The sequence below is a fragment of the Scomber japonicus genome, chromosome 15 (assembly GCF_027409825.1).
Source record: "Scomber japonicus isolate fScoJap1 chromosome 15, fScoJap1.pri, whole genome shotgun sequence".
Lineage (NCBI taxonomy): Eukaryota > Metazoa > Chordata > Actinopteri > Scombriformes > Scombridae > Scomber > Scomber japonicus.
Genome location: NC_070592.1, coordinates 22,301,672 through 22,319,315, shown reverse-complemented (window position 1 = coordinate 22,319,315; position 17,644 = coordinate 22,301,672). Strand labels below are relative to the sequence as shown.

At 40.8% G+C, this 17,644-nt stretch overlaps 1 protein-coding gene across 1 annotated transcript in view; it reads right to left on the bottom strand.

Annotated features, from left to right (window-relative positions):
* Nucleotides 1–17,644, bottom strand: part of kiaa1522 (KIAA1522 ortholog) — a 37,731-nt gene that overhangs the window by 4,626 nt on the left and 15,461 nt on the right. Inside the window, exons 3-8 of the mRNA XM_053335025.1 lie at nucleotides 1,880–2,038; nucleotides 1,540–1,583; nucleotides 1,292–1,430; nucleotides 637–744; nucleotides 383–549; nucleotides 74–268 (exon numbers count right to left, since the gene is read on the bottom strand). Of these exons, the coding sequence (XP_053191000.1) occupies nucleotides 74–268; nucleotides 383–549; nucleotides 637–744; nucleotides 1,292–1,430; nucleotides 1,540–1,583; nucleotides 1,880–2,038 (812 nt within the window). The remainder of the gene's footprint in view (nucleotides 1–73; nucleotides 269–382; nucleotides 550–636; nucleotides 745–1,291; nucleotides 1,431–1,539; nucleotides 1,584–1,879; nucleotides 2,039–17,644) is intronic.

The window sequence follows — 17,644 nt, the reverse complement described above, 5'->3', positions numbered from 1 at the left end:
AGACTTTATTACATTCACACATTCTATATAAGTTTAAAGTTTCAGAAGACTAACAGTCTGATTTTGTTCTGACCTGGGGTTCCTGGAGGAAGCTAAACATGGAAGGAGAGAAGGAGGAAGAAGTGGTCATTCCAGGTACAGCGACAGACTTGGGTCTCAGGACGGATGAAGGGCAGAGATAGGAGCCAAAGCCCTGGTGGCTGACAAGCTGCTCATCCTGGTAGACTGCCTGGAGGTGCTTCCTCAGCCGTTGCTCATCTCCAGATGCCTGTTCAGGAGAAGAGAGACCAGCTCCATTTATAAGTGGTAAGAAACAAACATGACAACTGTACTGTATGATAAAACTATTCTAAATTAATTAATTCCTTCTGGAGCACCTTACCTCTAGCTCTGAAAGGTGTACTCTCGCACCCTCCTTATTCGCCACTGGAGTCTCTCCATCAACCGTAGGGATGATAACAACACCTGATTGGCTGTCAGTGACCTGTCCATTGTGATTAGGGAGCTGGGTAGATACAAGCTGCTGGAAGGTGGAGCTTCTGTGCAATGCTGGAAAGAGGGCGGATCACTGTCAATAACATGTATACCACCAGTGATATATGATGACCACACAGTCAGCAAGGATAATGGACATACCAAGTTCTTTCTGGACCTGGTTGGGAATACCCATGATGGTGGTCCTCCTGCTCCTTTTCCTGCTCTTATCCAACCTTTTGACTGGATTCAGAGGCTTGAATGTAGAACCTGAGAGACAGAGGAAAAACTCTCTTTTTAATTGAATTTGAGGAGGGTTATTTTTTGACAATAACCGGGAACAAACACTATAATGTGTTGAAATACAGTGAAGTTTATTGGGGAGTTGTTTTCAAAAGTATTTCAAAAGTGTTGCTTGAAATCGGGATCAGAATACAAAGTGCACTCACACACACTCATGCACACACACAGCAAGGATTTGCCTTCCAGCTGTGATATGCAGAGGTAGCCGCAGCACTGTCTTCATATGCTTAGAACTTTTAAATAGCCGAAAAAGAAGCTTCAGCTGTGTGTGAGTGTGTGTTTCAAGTTCGTCTTCCTTTGATATCACACCATGACTGCAGAGGCACCGAGCAGCTGGGAATGAGACGTGCATGCTAAATAAGTGCATGCCTATGAGTCGTCATAAAGCAGTAAACCCGAAGCGCTTTCACATGCAGAAGTGCTATGATTATCCCTTATTTCTTTAGGATGAATGAGACACAGATGCTTCCTTTTCAGGTCTCGCTCTCTACACACACAGAGTGTTTTCGTTTACCTTGGCGGGTGAGCACAGGCCTAGTTGACACGGCAGAAGTTACTGTGCTATCAGTATTCCCGGTGGTGGATTTCGAGTCCGGAGAGCCACCTTCATCCTTGGAGCTGATATCCTGCTCCGGACGCAGAGTGTCCGTGGACTGCAGGTGATACACACAATGACAGTAGAATTTACTTAGGTGGTATTCTTTATGTGAAGCAAGTGCAAGAAAAATGATAGATTATCCACAGAGCTTTTGGGATACTTACAACAATGCTCTCATTGTCAAGAAAGTTTACTCCATTCTTGTGTTCTGTGTGAACCAAAAGCAGCAAGTTATCTTCATGCAGAAATAAGTTACAAAAACACAGAATTTGTAATATTTCATATGTAATTTTTTCAGAAATAACTTTATAGTCTTCATTATTATTTACTATATTAGCAGGGTCAGTCATGAAATATTATGGTAGCTTGTAATTGTGGCCTTCATTTTAGGTGGGTGTACATTAACTTGGCATGTGTATAGTAACTAAATATATGGGAGTCTCTGTACAGTATGAACTGATGTGTTTTAATATGTATTGTTAAGACCCTCTGAATATGTCTGACCTTCCTGCTGTAGTATCTTGAGTCCCTCTTGAGCCTCAGTGTGCAGGTCCTCCAGGTACTGAGGCCTGCTGCCCTCTATGAATACATTCTCCTGGTAGTGCTGCGAGGTGGTGAAGTGCACCGTCAGCCTCTTCTGGTCCTCATTCCCTTTGGGGCCAGCTATTAGGATGGAGAGGGAAGAAGATTAATACAGTTGGTTTATATGAAAGTCAACAGAAGATTGTCGTGACCAAATGCTGTATTTAGTAATTCATCAGCTTCATTCAAATCACAAGGCTTTCCACTAGTACTTCATTGTCGTCTTACAAACATCAATGCACATAGAAACAGATTCAACAGGTGTCCATCTGCCAAAAACATTTATCAGCTTTAAAATGAATCCTGCGCACTTCCACCTGGCCATGAGTATGTGTGTGTTTAACGGTGCACCTTTGACACAGCACACTCTCTTCAAATCTCATCACTTGAGCAGTTTGCTGGGCAGACATCCCAGATTGTCTCAATCCTTAACATTAAACCAATGCCAGGCTAATCTCCTTGCAGTATCTATCTTCCTTGCTAGTCTCTAGGGGGATTAGATAATCTGGATTGTCCACATGCAAAGATGCCACAGCCTCCCTGCTGCGTGGCCTCCTGAGTGGCCTCCTGCGTGGGAACTGCACCAGGTGCTTCCTTCAGGACGGCTTTGCTCAATGTCAAAGGACAGCCAAAAGACAATGAGACTAAACAGAAGGAGACAGATTAAACAGGTAAAATTGGGTGCTAGTTTGATTGTGATCAATATAGGGAAAGCTAGAAGGTCGTACTGGCACCGTGACCCACACTACTGAAATAGAGAGGATGTCTTAAGCTTTAGTCCAATTAAACTGTCAAAACAGTACAAACAGTGTCATGAATTTATGCTCATCCGTGCAATCATTTATCAGTCATCGTGTTGAGCATGACGCACAGTAAATGGCTCGTGTTAAATGTCCCTCTGCCAAACAAAAGTCAACGTGAGGTGTCCGTTTTCCCTCCTTTTGTCACTTCCAACACTGTGGCTCTCAGTTTCACCTGGCTAGGTAATCCTCTGCTTGTGTGAATGTACACACTGTACATGTCTGTGTGTTTGTGTGTGTTTCAGCAAGTCACACCACCACTCACACCACCCCTATCTTCCCAACATTCACACAGGTGAGGCAGCCAGTCATGCCCAGACACAATGCCCTCCCCTGTGTGTCGCTGTGGGAAATCTCTGTTCATTGTGAACCTGAAGTCTAAAGACCTCCATTAGACATAGTTTTTCAGCATTTCCTCACATGCATTGCTCACATAAACGCTTCTGTAAATACCAGTTGGGATTAATTGGAGGAAAAGCCCGCCCTGAGATTCATTGGACCCCACCAGGAGGTTTAGGTCTCTTGGTTGATTAAGACCAAAAAAGTCAGTTAAGCCCTTTATCTCATTAGAGAGCACCCCTAAATTGCCTTTAACACTAATTCTAGCATGCCAGTTTGTGTGTGGTTATGCGTCTAAGCTTTAAGAAACAGACGTGCACGACAAATGAGCAATTATCATCTTTCCACTCAAGTAAAACCACAGATCAATGTCTTCATAGCTTCGACATTTAGGGTACATGAAGTATTGGAAAAAAAAGTCAACCAGACTCCAGTAAACTCCATCAAAGCAAAGAAAGGGGTGTTAATGTAATATAAACCAATGTCCATTTGTGTCAACAGTCTGAAGTCAGAGCTACAGCCTGCTAAATTCCTCCATGTATCTCAGCACTCACCCTTCTTCTTGAAGACAGACAGCAGAGAGCGGATGCTTTTCTTCAAGTAGACCACCATTCCTACACCAGCACCATGGCAAATATAAAATGTTCTAAATATTGCGGGAAAACAAAATCGACACCAACAAGTCCTCTCTTCTGTCACTGGTAAAAAAAAAAAAAAGACAAGTAGAAGATCCGGATACTATGAACTCAAATAGATGGGAGTGTAGATGCTGTGTGTCAGAAGCACTTTCCTCCACTTGCAGAGTGTCTCTGACTCGTTTGGGAAGGAAAATAGCACAATACAACCTGCTTCCAGCCAAGCAGCCTGTCCCAGCTGCCTTATCCCTGAGTCTGATACCGCTCTCCCTCCTCCCTTCCCCCTCTGCTCTCTATCTCTATCTCTCTCTCTCTCTCTCCCTCTCTTTATTTTTCTCAGCGATGCCCTCTTCTATTGTCAAATGAAGTAACCCCCCCCCTGCCAGCTAAACGCCTGTCAAAGTTAGGCTTTCAGGAGGCAGGAAGCGTCCACCCCCAATTCACTCAATATAGACAGACACGTGTGTATGCCCACATACTCATTATGATGAGAAGATAACACTATCTAGAATTTCACAAGAAAAATAACTGACAATTAGAGAGAAAACGTGGCAAAAAATAAACACAATTTTGTGCAGGAGGAATTTCTTATCCCTTTAATCATCTCATGACCCTTCAGATTTATCTTGAGACCCTTTGAAGGCTTAAAGTATATCTTGGTGTGAAATACCACCTCTGTTATTACTGAAATAACTAAACATTAAATGATAAACTTTCATATCTAGATCATCTAATCATCAAATTTCCACATTTGTAGGAGTAAAAATAAAACAGAAATGTATTAACTAAACATTTCCCCTTGTATCCACTGTCAGATATCCCAATATTGTCATTAAAAGAAGCTGAAACTTTATTATTATGGTTGATATATTTTTGTCCCTTCCTTAATGGATGCCCTCAGCGCCATGCAGCTGTCTGACGCTCTGTCTCATTATCTAAGAGCTACAGGGGCTATATTTGACAGTAAAGGTTGTGTCCTCACAGTGAAAAGCTAAATGACAACCAGCTGTGTGAACCGCGTGTCCTCCTCTGTAACACTGCATCATCTTCTCCGGAGTCCTCTTTCCTTCCTTCTGTCTCTCCTTCGTCACATCTTTCTCTTTTCACTGCCTTGCTCTGCCTGTCTGCCCTTTAGCCTTACAGCCACAGAAGTCTAGTTTTGAGTTATAAATAGCTGACACAGCCTCGGTTCATCATTGCAGCTTTAATGGTGCTGCGTGTGTATGTGTGTGTGTGTGTGTGTGTGTGTGTGTGTGTGTGTGTGGATGAGTTGCTGTGTGCCTACTAATGTTTCCTGACAAACTGCAGAGGGAACAAAATACAACATGACTCTGGGAAGAAAAAAAAACTAAAAAAGATGATTTTGTACTGAGCAAACAACCAGTGTGGGATTATTTCCTCACCACTTTGATCCACTTGCCCTCTGAATGGATGTTTATTCCCAATAAAGTGGCACAGCAGGGGGCTACAGCTGGCCTGCACACCAAGACCAGCTGGAGGGACACGGTGGAGGGTATTAACACAATTACCTTCATCCATACACCCGCCATTCCCGCTCACACCCACACCAACACCGGGCTCCTGGAACTAGCAAATTAAAGGTGGGCATGCTGAGTTTAGGCTTTTCCACTGAGGAACTCTTCACCCCGGTATCCAGGGTCAGACTGCTATGCCCCGGGGCGCTGGCGGAGCTTCAGCTTCAGGATGAGTGAGGGCGGGAACAAGCTGAGGACTTGAAGAGAGCAGCTTTCAACTCAGGAGCGTTGCCAGAGGATGGATTAACGGTGCCCATAGCTTAACCTGTCCATCTCTTTACCTTCCACTCCTTCACTCCTGACAATTTGTTTTCACACTATCAGCATTTCCCATCTCAGTCCATCAGTGTTTTGCGTCAAAGTCTCTTTCATTTCATGTTCTTCTTTTTAAAAAAATCCAATTTCCTCACTTCACATCAAAGCTTTACACATCCTCTGGATGACATCACTCTGGCGCCTAATTCACACTCATTAGCTCTTAATCCATATTAATTTGTACGAGTCAGTTAACCAATATGGGACATGTTGGAGCTTATGCGCATTAGAAAGTGACTTTGTTATGCAGTGATGTGGCACTTTAAGGTCCAAATGCTCCCTTTCTTCAAAAAATAAATCCAGTACACACCCGGTCCCCTCAATGCAGACCTTTACTATGTGCCAGTTTTTGGGGGTCTCTGGCCCAGTCCTTGTACCCCCCTGTTGTTAACCAAGACCCCTCATATCAATATTCATTAGAAGGCCTAAAGAGACACCATCTGGTCTTGGGGGAGAGGGCAGAGGGGAGAAGGGGCTTCGAATGCCTTTGATTCAACTCACACAACACACCATTCCACTGCATAAGCACAACAGCACAGTGCATTACAATAAGTAACATATGCTAGCTTTATGCTAATGTCCACTCTACACACTCACATTTTAACCACAAAAAACAATTCAACACTAGACAGCCAAACACTTCCTTTCAACAATTCTAAATCAAGTAGTGTGCCATTTTATGGGCTAATCAGTTGTTTTATAGCTTTTTATCTTGTGAAATAATATCATATATCATATGTGCTAGCCTTGTTAGCAGGTTGGAGGACAATCAGGGGCCAGTCATTAAAATACGCTTGTTAAAATGGTTGAGGCCAAAAAACACATTCAAATAAACACATTCAAAATAACTTTAATGTTTTGACTGGTCCCTCTACTAATTTACATCCTAGATGGCAAATAATTTTGTGTTTTTGTGTCTTTCCTGCGAAAAATCATACACACATTTAATTTCATTCAATTTCATTTAAAGAAGTGCTCCCATTATTTTTATCAGACAACTTCAGTTCACTTTTTCCATTAGGAACTTTTGTGAAGAGTACCAGTACAGTGTACGCAACCAAACAAGCAAATCAGTCCAAAAACAGATAAAAGCAGCATAAATAAGTAAGGAACAGTATTTAAATAATTATCATCGCTCTCATAATTAAAGAAGCATGTTAATATCTAAAAGGTCATGAAACTCATATTAAAAAGGTTATTCATGCCCCCGGTTGAATATGCTAGTGTGTGAGACAGTCTGGTTTCCCAGCTAGAAATCGCAGAGGAGTTTAAAAGTTAATAATGTAGTATTTACTTCCATAAAGTTTGGGGACTCACAATAGTTGTCAAAATGTATGCAGCAGAGGCAGATGTATCCTGCATTTCAGTCCCTAAAGCTAAGCAAAAACACAGAATCCTACAATTCCTATAATGCCACTCAACAGCATCTTCCAATTTGAGCCTCCTGCCTCCTAAATGTCCACAAAATGACATCATCAGGGTAAATTTTTCAACCCCAACTCCTCCAGAGCCACCAAGACATCACGTAAGTGTTTACACAGGCTGAGTGTACTCCTTAGTGATGAGTAAACCCAACTGAAATGTTTAAACCCAAACGCCACCGCGCCTACTCAACACTGGGATAATGATCTGGGCTGTAATGTCTCTTATATGAAAAATGAAAAAATGTAGCTGGATAATTTCCAATATAAACAGATAAGACTGGCTGATAGGCAATATTTAATAAAAGTAAAATATATCAGTTTATTGGAGAAAACACAGACCTCATCTCTCTGAGGACAAATCACATAGATAAGCTGCTGTAACTCAACACTGTAATTCCTGGTATCCACCCATACAGCGTCGTGCTCCACTAGAGAGCGGTAAGAAGTTCAAATCGTGAGTGCACGTATGAGACTGCAAAAACAGCAGGTCATTAGATGAGGATGTTTACTGTACAGCTACAGACCAGCTACAGACCAATTTGTACCATTGGCGGACAAAAAGCAGCTAATGTAAAATATGACTCCCTGTGGACCGACCAAGCCCAAACCCTGATGCGAACACACACACACACACACATTTATTAGAAAATGTAATACTGTGACCACATGGTGAGTATTAGCTCATCTCATGTCCTCAGCTCACCCTTTGATTTGCTGTGCAGACAAGGAAGGAGGTAAACAGAGAGGCAAGCTGCTCTGCTGTCTTTCTCATTACTTCAACATCAGTATCAGGTGAGGATGCAAGTCACTGGACCATGAAGAAGTAACAGGGCTTCCACTTCATGCCTTTCTGGGCTTGAAAATTGTCACTGCGTATGTTTATTAATGTGTGTGGTTCAGTGCGTACAAGATCTTTGTGTATTCATAAGATGTCTTTTTTAGAAGGGACATGCTGGAGGATAAAGTCTAAAATGAGAAGGAAAAAGATGAGTAAAAGTTTAAATTTTTGCATCAGGTCTGACCCAGGAGCAATGTACAGCTAGGATTGTTCAGCACAACATCACAAATTATATAACATGACCATCAGATCTTCAAAAGCGACAATGTCTTCAAATGTTAATGTACTCTGTGGATACATTTTATTTTCTATAATGGATTAAGGCGAGGAGATTCACGTTATATCTAGTGAAAACACATTGCTAGTAGATTGAGTGTCATATTTCCACTGTTTACCACGCAACAAAAGATTTTATTAAAATGTATTTATACAGTGCCAAATCACAACAGAAGTTATCTCAGGACACTTTTTCATATAGAGCAGGTCTGGACTGTACTGTTACAGTGGCCCATCATTCCTCCCATGAGCAGCACTTGGCGAGGGCATCCCTTTAACGGGATGAAACCTCGAGCAGAACCGGGCTCTAGGTGGGCAGCCATCTGTCTCGACCGGTTGGATTGAGAGAGAAAGAAGGAAGGAGAGAGGGACATGATAATAAAACTGTTGTTGAGCAAAACTACTCTAATAATCATAATTACTGTAACCTTGCAATTACTTGGTTAATTATGTAGTCCCAAAACTGACAAAATGTGCTAAATGTAGTTTTATTTATGTCTATTTTTCCTATTTTTTTTTGGTCTTAGCACAAATTTTAAGATGTATCTACTTTTCTCTAAGTAGCTTTTCCCATTTTTTCTCAACACAACTTCAGTTTTTCTTGTTCTGATATGATAATTAGGTGAGGGTTTTCATATACATCAAGGGGCAACCATTGCTCCAGGGTGTGTGTTTAATTTCAGCTACCCAGCTAAAGCTACAGTAACTCTCTTCATACTGTAAATCTACACCAGTCAGTGTAGGTTATGTTAATCATATATATGTTCTATACTGCTGTACCATCACTATATGATTATGGTTATGGTTATACATAATAATATGTATTGTTGGTGTATTTAGCTATTTATGTAACAGTTTATGTCCTATTTTCCCCCTTTACCATTTTTATGCAACTCACTTCCTTTATGGTTCCCTCTTTATCACAATCCCTCTGTGGCCCACCCAGAGGAAATCAGAAATGCAGGTGATTCACGGGTAGTGACAGTTACTGTATTCAGTGATTTATGTCCTTCTTTTGCCCCCGTGCCCTCCTCTCCTTTCCCCTCAGCCCTTCCTCACATTCCTTCAGTCTCCTTCCTCATCTCTCTGCCTGCCTGTAGCCCAAGTTTTACATTTTTGTATGTTTCGTTTTTACGCTCCCTTCACAACCATTAGCGCTCATCAGATAGATGCGGTGATGAATGAGCCTTATTTCACAGTTCATATTTCATTCTGACCGAGCCAGCTGAACGAGATATTATCATAACAAGATACACAAAAAACATGGAAATATTACAGTGGATATGTGCACATGGAGGATGGAGGTTAGACTGCATCTCTGTCCCTCTGGTTAATACTACACTACTCAAAGTAGGAGGGCTCATAACTCAAGTCCACCACAGCGGCCATAGAATACAAATCAGGGGCCGAATAATGATACGTGTGTGTGTGTGTGTGCGTGTGATTGGAGGTTTATTGTTGGTCACATTTTAACCCTCTCTTCCTGCACTCTGGCAGTTTCATTACCTCTATCTGTAGGCATGGGAAGAACAACTGGGAGGGAAAAAGTCAGAGAAACACATTACAGCCGGTCATGGTGGCCAGTGGTCCAAAACGACACTGTAGGCCAGGAACAATGTTCCAGATGGACAACTCCATCTTAACTATTTACACCTGCTGGTTTTCTGTAAGTAATGTAGGATAAGTTGAAAGGCAACATGTTAATTGCACAATTTTGATGTGATTTTTTCTCTAAACATGCAGTTTTTATTGGGTGTCTGGGTATTGGGTGTATTGAGTGTCACTGTATAGTTATGAATATTTGTCATGCAGTGATTATTGATTAAATTTAATAAGCTGTCCTTGAACAAGGCACATATAGAACCAGTACCATAGGATCTGATGATTACTTATTGGCCAAAAAGTGTCGGCCTAAGAAATAAAAAGCGATACCAAATCCAGAGTAGGGCTCATTTCCTCAGCAGAGATCAACTCTGTGTTTACTGCACCTCTTAATCCTGACCTGCAGCAGGATTAAACCTGAGCTAAGGTGACTGATTGCACTTCAGGACCTTCTACGAGGAAACACAAACAGTGAGCTAAACTTAGCAGCCACAGCACCCACTGGGTTTAAAAATAGAAACAGTCACACTTTTTTTTTTAAATTATCCCTTTCTCGTTCGCTCCCTCCTGGTCTCTCTGTCTCTCTCTCTCTCTTCTTGATAAGGGAATTGTGGGTATTTTTCCTTTAGGAGGCTCAGCTGTTCTTTGCCTGTCGCTCTGACTTGAAAGCTTTTCGTGAACCAAAATGAAAGCTCTGTAAACACAGATACAGATAGGGAGGCCTCGAGGCGGAGACACTGTTGACCCAATGTTCACTACATTCATCTACAGTCTCAAAACAACACAATAAATCTATTTGTTGCCAATTTGGCGTGTGGGAGTGAATAAAGGAGGCCTCTGAGTGACCCCTGAAAAATTAGAGGGTATGAAGCGACGCAAAGGCCTCCAGACATAACTACTCTGCAGAAAATATCTCAACTTATTTTTTTAGTCAGTCAAGTACTGTCAAGTGCTGCAAGATATATTCACTAGAGAAAAAAGTAAGTTAAATAGAAGTCCATGAGGAAAACAGACGACGGCTGGAAATAGAAAAAAAGGTGCAGGTGTGCCAGGTTATTTGAGGCCATGTCTCCCTAATGGTGAATGGTCTCATTTAGTGTGATTGATGAGGTAAAGAGGGACCTACAGCTTCCGCAGCAGTTAGGAGAACAGACTCATCTCCAAGCGAACAGGACAGGACAGGACAGGACGGGCCGACGCCCTCGAGTCTGATTCCTGTGTCGGACCTAAAATCACTCTTCAGCAAAGTTGGCCTGATCAGTTACAACTGAAGCAAACGTGAAAAACAGTCAATGGAAAAAGAAAACCCCCTACACATGTTAGAATAATTTCTTACTATAAAATGTCTCATTCATTTTTATTTTTCCAGTGAATGACAGCGTGGGCTAACAGTTAAAGGAGTTAACAGAACAGGCTTGTTCGCTTTCTTGCTGAACATTAGCTGAGAAGATGGATACCAATCTCATATATGTCTGTTAAATAGGAAGGCAGTTTAGCGTAGCTTAGCATAAAGACTTGAAACAGGGGGAAACAGCTAGCGTGACAGCCACTAACTCTTGGCATGTCAAGAGACGTGGATTTTGCACTATTTCTGTAAAGCTGTTTCAGTTAAGTCAGAATTGATACTATTTATATATTTTTGGGGAGTAAATTAACTCCACATAACAAAATGATCCCAGGCAGAGTGATCCCTTAAAGGTGCAATGTGTAGAATTTAATGGCATCTAGTTGAATGGACTTGGAAGAAATGTAATAAAATACTACCAAGTATGTTTTACTTTGTGTGGAATTAACTGAAAATAAGAGTTGTTGTGGTTTCATTAACTTAGAATGAGCCCTTTATATCTACCTAGAGAGCTGGTCCTCTTACACAGAGCCTGCCATGTTGGTCCGCCATGTTTCTACAGTAGCCCAGAACAGACAAACCAAACACTGGTTCTCGAGAGGGTCTTTTGCATGTTTTTCTAAGCCACCATACGTTCTCCTACAGAAATCTTACACACAGTTTCTGTAAATCAGGCAAAACAAAGATTTCAAAGCTCCAAAAAGTGTCAGTAAACTAAAACTTAACTATACTTTTTCTTGATGTGAGTTCATCCATGCCACTCTTGCTGTAAGTATTTACTTGTACTTACTGTACAAGTCAGTAAGTTCATGGATTTACTATCTATCTACTACCTATGCAGCATTCAAAAGAAACTTTTTTCTTGGAATGGGACAAGACTTACACTGATAGATGACAAACAAAGGGAGGTCTTGATCTCACCACTGTCACGGACCAAGACCTGCGAGGCCCCGATTATTACCATAAAACTTATAATGAGATAAAGATTTCAGATTTCAGATGGAAAATTTGTTTCACGTTTAGCAGCTGTAAAAGCTCTCAACCTCCTTGACCTTTTCAAATTGCAATAATGACACAAAATCCAAATGTCATGGTCTGGTTTGACTCATTAGCGAATCAGAATGTCTGAATTTGACTTTTCCTTTAACCAAAATGTCATTTACATCATGGTATGCACTCATTCTCCTCTGGAAGTTATAGAGATCCTAAAGACTTCCAGACGTTGACTTTTCCTCAAGACAATCGACCCTTGTTCTTTTCTCTACATGGAATCTCTGTCCGCATTACAGTGGACTCATCTCATGTGATTCAGCCGTTAAAAATTGCTGTAACACAGGACGGTGGACAGAAAAGCTCTTTAACAATGGAAAATAGAAAACTGTGTATTCATGATGAGGTGATGAGAAGCGAAGGAGCAGAGTTTAGATGAACAAAAACATCTGCTGACATGCTGAGAGCTGAGCTGTGAGAGACGAGGAAGCGGTTTCTCAACTTTAAGTTCATTTGGCCGTGTGTCATGAGAATCACACCGAACACATTATGTTTGAACAGATGCAGCCTGTGTCCAATACATCACACATATAACACACACATAAGTCCACAGGCAGAGAAAATACAATACAAATGTGTTTATCAGCAATATGAGTGCTACAATGTGTGTGTGTGTGTATGTTTGAGTGCGAGATTCACGGAGAATGAGTGTTGTGTGAGTGTGCGTAACTCATGGGTGCATCTTCCGCCCGGAGAAAACAACACCCCCATTCTGCCAATTGTGAGCCTTCATTAGTGTCGCAGAAACACACTCCTCCTCACCGCTCTTCCTCAGCGAAAATCCCATTATGCACGGCCAATGAACTAAGCCTCCCTTTTCGTAAACAAGTCCAAACCATTTTGACTGAATCGGTCTGAAAACACTTGTAAATATGCGTGAAAAGACGACGACGTGCTTGAGTAAACCTGCTGCCAAAAAGGGCCGAGGCTGGCACCGGCTCTGCCATCTGCTTGGCATAGATATCCAGCTCCCCAGTGTAACCTCTGCACCCACATCAATATTGGGTCTCCTGACACCAGTAAGATGACATAACTGGTAATAGCATGACATAATCATTTTTGTGGTTAGTGACAGCTAGTGTTTGGCTGGCAAAATCCGTCAAAGTGTCACATGGAATGAAAATATATATAAACTATAATGGCAAATAATAGTAGAGAGCAGATTTAACTAGTATCTACTTTCCATTTAAGGAAATAGGTAAATAGAAAAAATTCAAGACAGACAAAACAAAACTAGTTTAACATCAAGTGTTATCTCTCACATAAAGGAGGTTCTGTACAGGCTCAAATAAGGGTTAATAAAATCTGGGGCTTTTTAAATGTTGTTTAGAAAAATATGAAAATCTGTGAATGAACAGAAAGGATTTGTAGTTTTGAAATCTGAAGACGTCTGAATAAAATTACACAAATTACATCAGTGTGGGTTGAGGTTACACAAAGGCTCAGAGTATTGCTTTTGTGGACATCTGCGCACAGATTCAAAGCAGAAAACTCAGTAACTCAGCAGTAATTTGCCACATTGTGTTTGACAGTGAAGCTACACATGAAGTAACAGCTGTTAGCTGTAAAGATAAAATTCATACTTGTAGCTTAAATTATGTATGCATAAACTTGATCAACGTTCTCATCTTTTTCAGTTTTTTCACCTGTTTACAATGGATGATAAACAACCTGAATGTCATTTTTAAAGGTCACCATCTTACTGACCCCTATTTGAGCCCATACAGTAGTTCCTATTTCACCACAACTGATGAGTGTATTTTACTGTTACTGTTATTTCCAATGCCTAATTAGATCAATATTTCCAGGGTGTTGCGGGAGGAACATTTAATTCAACTTCAAGTGTGAGTCTGTAAAAGCTGCACTTGAACATGCCTCACCCTGCCTATGCACTGCAGTGAATTTCATGCTTCTATTGTGCATTTAAGGGAAACTTTTAGTGTCCAATGAAGGTCTAAAATGTTGATTCTGACGCATTTTTGGGTAATAACCAAATAGGAGCTTTATAAAAAATATAATAATCATTGCAAGTATTTTGGAGTGTAGTAATGGTCAAATTTTGTTACAGAACATCAAAAACTTACCAAACCAGATTTGGTTTTATCAGCGTCAGGAGAAGCTCTAAATAAGCAGTAAAAGCCCTTCTGATTGATGAATAACTTAATTTAAGTGTCGAGTTTAATCTTTTGATATTGCTTTCAGTTTAACTTCACTTTCTTCTCCATCAGCTGGGCAGTACATGCTTAGCTACCACATCACAAGTTTCAAATTACAGATTGGACACAGTTATATGCGAAAGTGAAGTCTAACGTCAGTAATAAAACACGATTTTCTTCTCATTTAAAATGATAAAGATCAAATAAAAGCCATGTCCAAAGTTGAAATAATGACCTTTGACTGGCAAGGTCACATGCAGGTCTGTGTGTGTGTGTGTGTGTATGTGTGTGTGCTGTTAACAGTATGGTCTGATACTATAATTCAATTTAGGTGCCAATGCAGGAAGCTGCTTGACTGAGCCCCGTTACAGAGCAGTCTAAACAATGAGTCCTTTTATACTGAAGACAGACCCACACTGAAGCTACAGGACATGAGCAGCAGCACAGCTTCTACTTGGTCTAATCCAGTGCTGTATGGTGTACAGTACTCCAAACATGAATTCTAATATACTACTGTAACCATTGAAAATACTGTCTTTGCTTTTCCTGCCTTATCTACATATACGAAAACGAAACTGTGAAAAAATACTCACACTTTACATAAATGGCAAAAATGTTAATTCCCCAAGTGAGTAGATGTTGATGATGTGTTTCTGGCTCTTTGGCAAATGCAAGTTTAGCTAGTCACTAACTGGGCTGGTAGCGTACAGTGGGTTAGATGGAATATGACTGGCACAATATTGGTGAGAAGTAAAACATTAAAGTTACAGGCTGTAAAACCAAAAGAATGAGCTGAAAGATGCTAAAATAGTCTGTCATATTTTCTATAGTTTCTATCTTGATAACAAGCCAGCGTCAGCCCATAAAAAGCTGGTTGCTATGGTTGTTGCTAAGGTTTTAATATGGGTCGTGTTGTCCACTCCCATATTTCAGATCGGATTTTGGCTCAAACATGTAAGATTTGAGAAGCTGACTTTTCTGGTAAACAATGAGAAAAAGTAGTGAAATCTTCCTACTGTATCAGTACAGAGTGGACTCCATGGGATGGGGGACCTGAAGAACTAACACGCCTTTATTCAAACAGAGGTAGAACTAAGGGGCTGACTAAAGAGTCAATACAAGTTAAATAAGGAGTTTTGAACTTTAAATCATGCAAAGATAATTAGAGCCAAAGATTAAAATACGTACCCTTTAAATGTGGATCAATTCATTAAATAGCAATCTCTCAAAAATACTCCACATACAAATTTACAAGTTTCTTTTTGCATGCATGAAACTTGCGATTGGGTTATGGATCATTTAGAAGGAATTCGCTGTACTTAAAAGTGTTCTAGAGATGCCATCCAAAGGCTAGAACAAAAAAATCCCATGCTACATTTAAGGCCAGAATATGTGGACTAACCACAATTGCATACTGCCAAAAATATCCTTTCATTTAGTGGCAGAAAACAAAAGTTTCTTTCCTTTTTGCTACAGGGCATGAGAGGACAGGATAGGGGAAGACGATACTGATCTCCCTTCGTGTCCGAAGAACACTGTGGCGACACTTTGGTGCAACATGCCAGCACATGATTTAACAGGTGAGAAATTGACGATGGCAATTAAAAACAGGCAGTGCTGCCCCGTGAGAACCACAAGAAAGAGGAGAGCGGTGATGAATGACATGGATGTTTTACTGGCTTTAAAAATCTGGGTGCTCTGTACTTAGTCAAGAGCATGGACAAAACAGAAACTAGGAAGATGCAGGAAGAAAAGAAAGGGAGAGAGAGGAGAAGGAAAGTAAGACGGTGTAGGTTCATCTAAGAATAACTCCCTCATTCTTTCCATTGTGTTGCTCCTCGTGGTAAGAAATGCAGCTTCAAAGAGAGCGCAAATGAATTTGAAAGAAGTGGAATGCAGGTTTTATATGTATACTTTAAAGATATCCCGGTGTGTACATGTATCACTTGCTGCAGTGAGATGTGCAGATAGAGACAGCAACAAAGCATAAAAGATGAGGGCTGGATGACGAAATGGGGCGAGGCATAAGAAGAAGAGATCGCAGAAGACGAAAAGTCATCTCTTCTTTATCCAACTGTGTGTTTGCTAAGCTATCTGCAGGGAGTCCATGACTTTGACAGTGGCAACCAGTAAATGGGATCTTCAAAGAAGGACCAAGAAGAGAGCGTCTTAGCCCTGCTTACAGAAATCAAAAGGCTTAGGGAAGCCTTACCCGGCAGGATAATGAGAAAATGGAATATCACACCCCCATAAGACAGTGTATAATAAAAATGGCAGGAAGGAAATCTGCTGGCAGCCTTGTTCTCGAATTATACACAGCCGCGTACAACATGTTACTCTCTTCTTCTCTTTCCATTATATTCTCTAGACTGCAGTCACCTTCTTTCCTTTCTCCCTCCCAAATTCTGTCACCGGTTTTCACTTTCTTTCACCTCTTGTTCCTTCGTTGTAGCTTAAGTCATCATTTTTTTCACAGTCAGTGTACATCTTCATGCAAATATCTTCCCTTTGAAATGCTAGAAGATGAATCACTACCCAGCAATGTCAAGGAGATAGCAGCATAAAGAAGAGGGAACAGAAAAGAGGATGGAGGAGGGAGATGAAGGGAAAAGCCAGAAGAGGAGTTAGATTTTCAAGATATGCCCTGATATTTCGGGTTTACCAGTTAATAAAATGGATCATTTGACATCTCATCTTAATGCTGAGAATTACTATGCCGGTCTATCTGGTGATGAAAGCCAGCTGAAGGTTCACCCCGCACAGTGGACAGTTATGAGAAGGTAATATGAAACATCTGGAGACCCATCAGCTGCATCATATGATTTTATAAAACTTCAAAAGGGCTCAAGAATGAAAGGATGACAGAGCAGAGACAGCATGTGTGTGTGTGTGTGTGTGTAGTTTGTGTGTATTTGCCCGGCTCCCTCTGCGTCAGTGACCACCTGTGGATGCAGTAAAGTGAGTTCATAGTGAGCTAATCTTGCCCACTGTAGCCACTGTCTTAGTAATGGATGAATAGGCATCTTTGTGGTCGTGGAGCTCAGCTGGCAACATCTGAGCTGTACACACCACAGAGAAAAACTGTTTGTGTTCAAGCTCAAGTCAAAAAGTTGTGATGTGTCTATTTTCATTTTTATTGTCACCAAATTATAGAATTTTCTCTCTTTAAAGTAAAACAATCTTTGAAAAAATAACTATGTAAGATAATTCAGCTCAGCTTTGACTACATGTATATAATGTGTCCTTTAGAGTACTGTATGTCCCTTAATCTATGGAAGTGTTGGTTGTAATATTAGCACCAGCTGTTTTATAGCATTTGAGTTTAAAGTTACATTAAGTGATTGAAGCTGTAAACACAACACTGACACATTA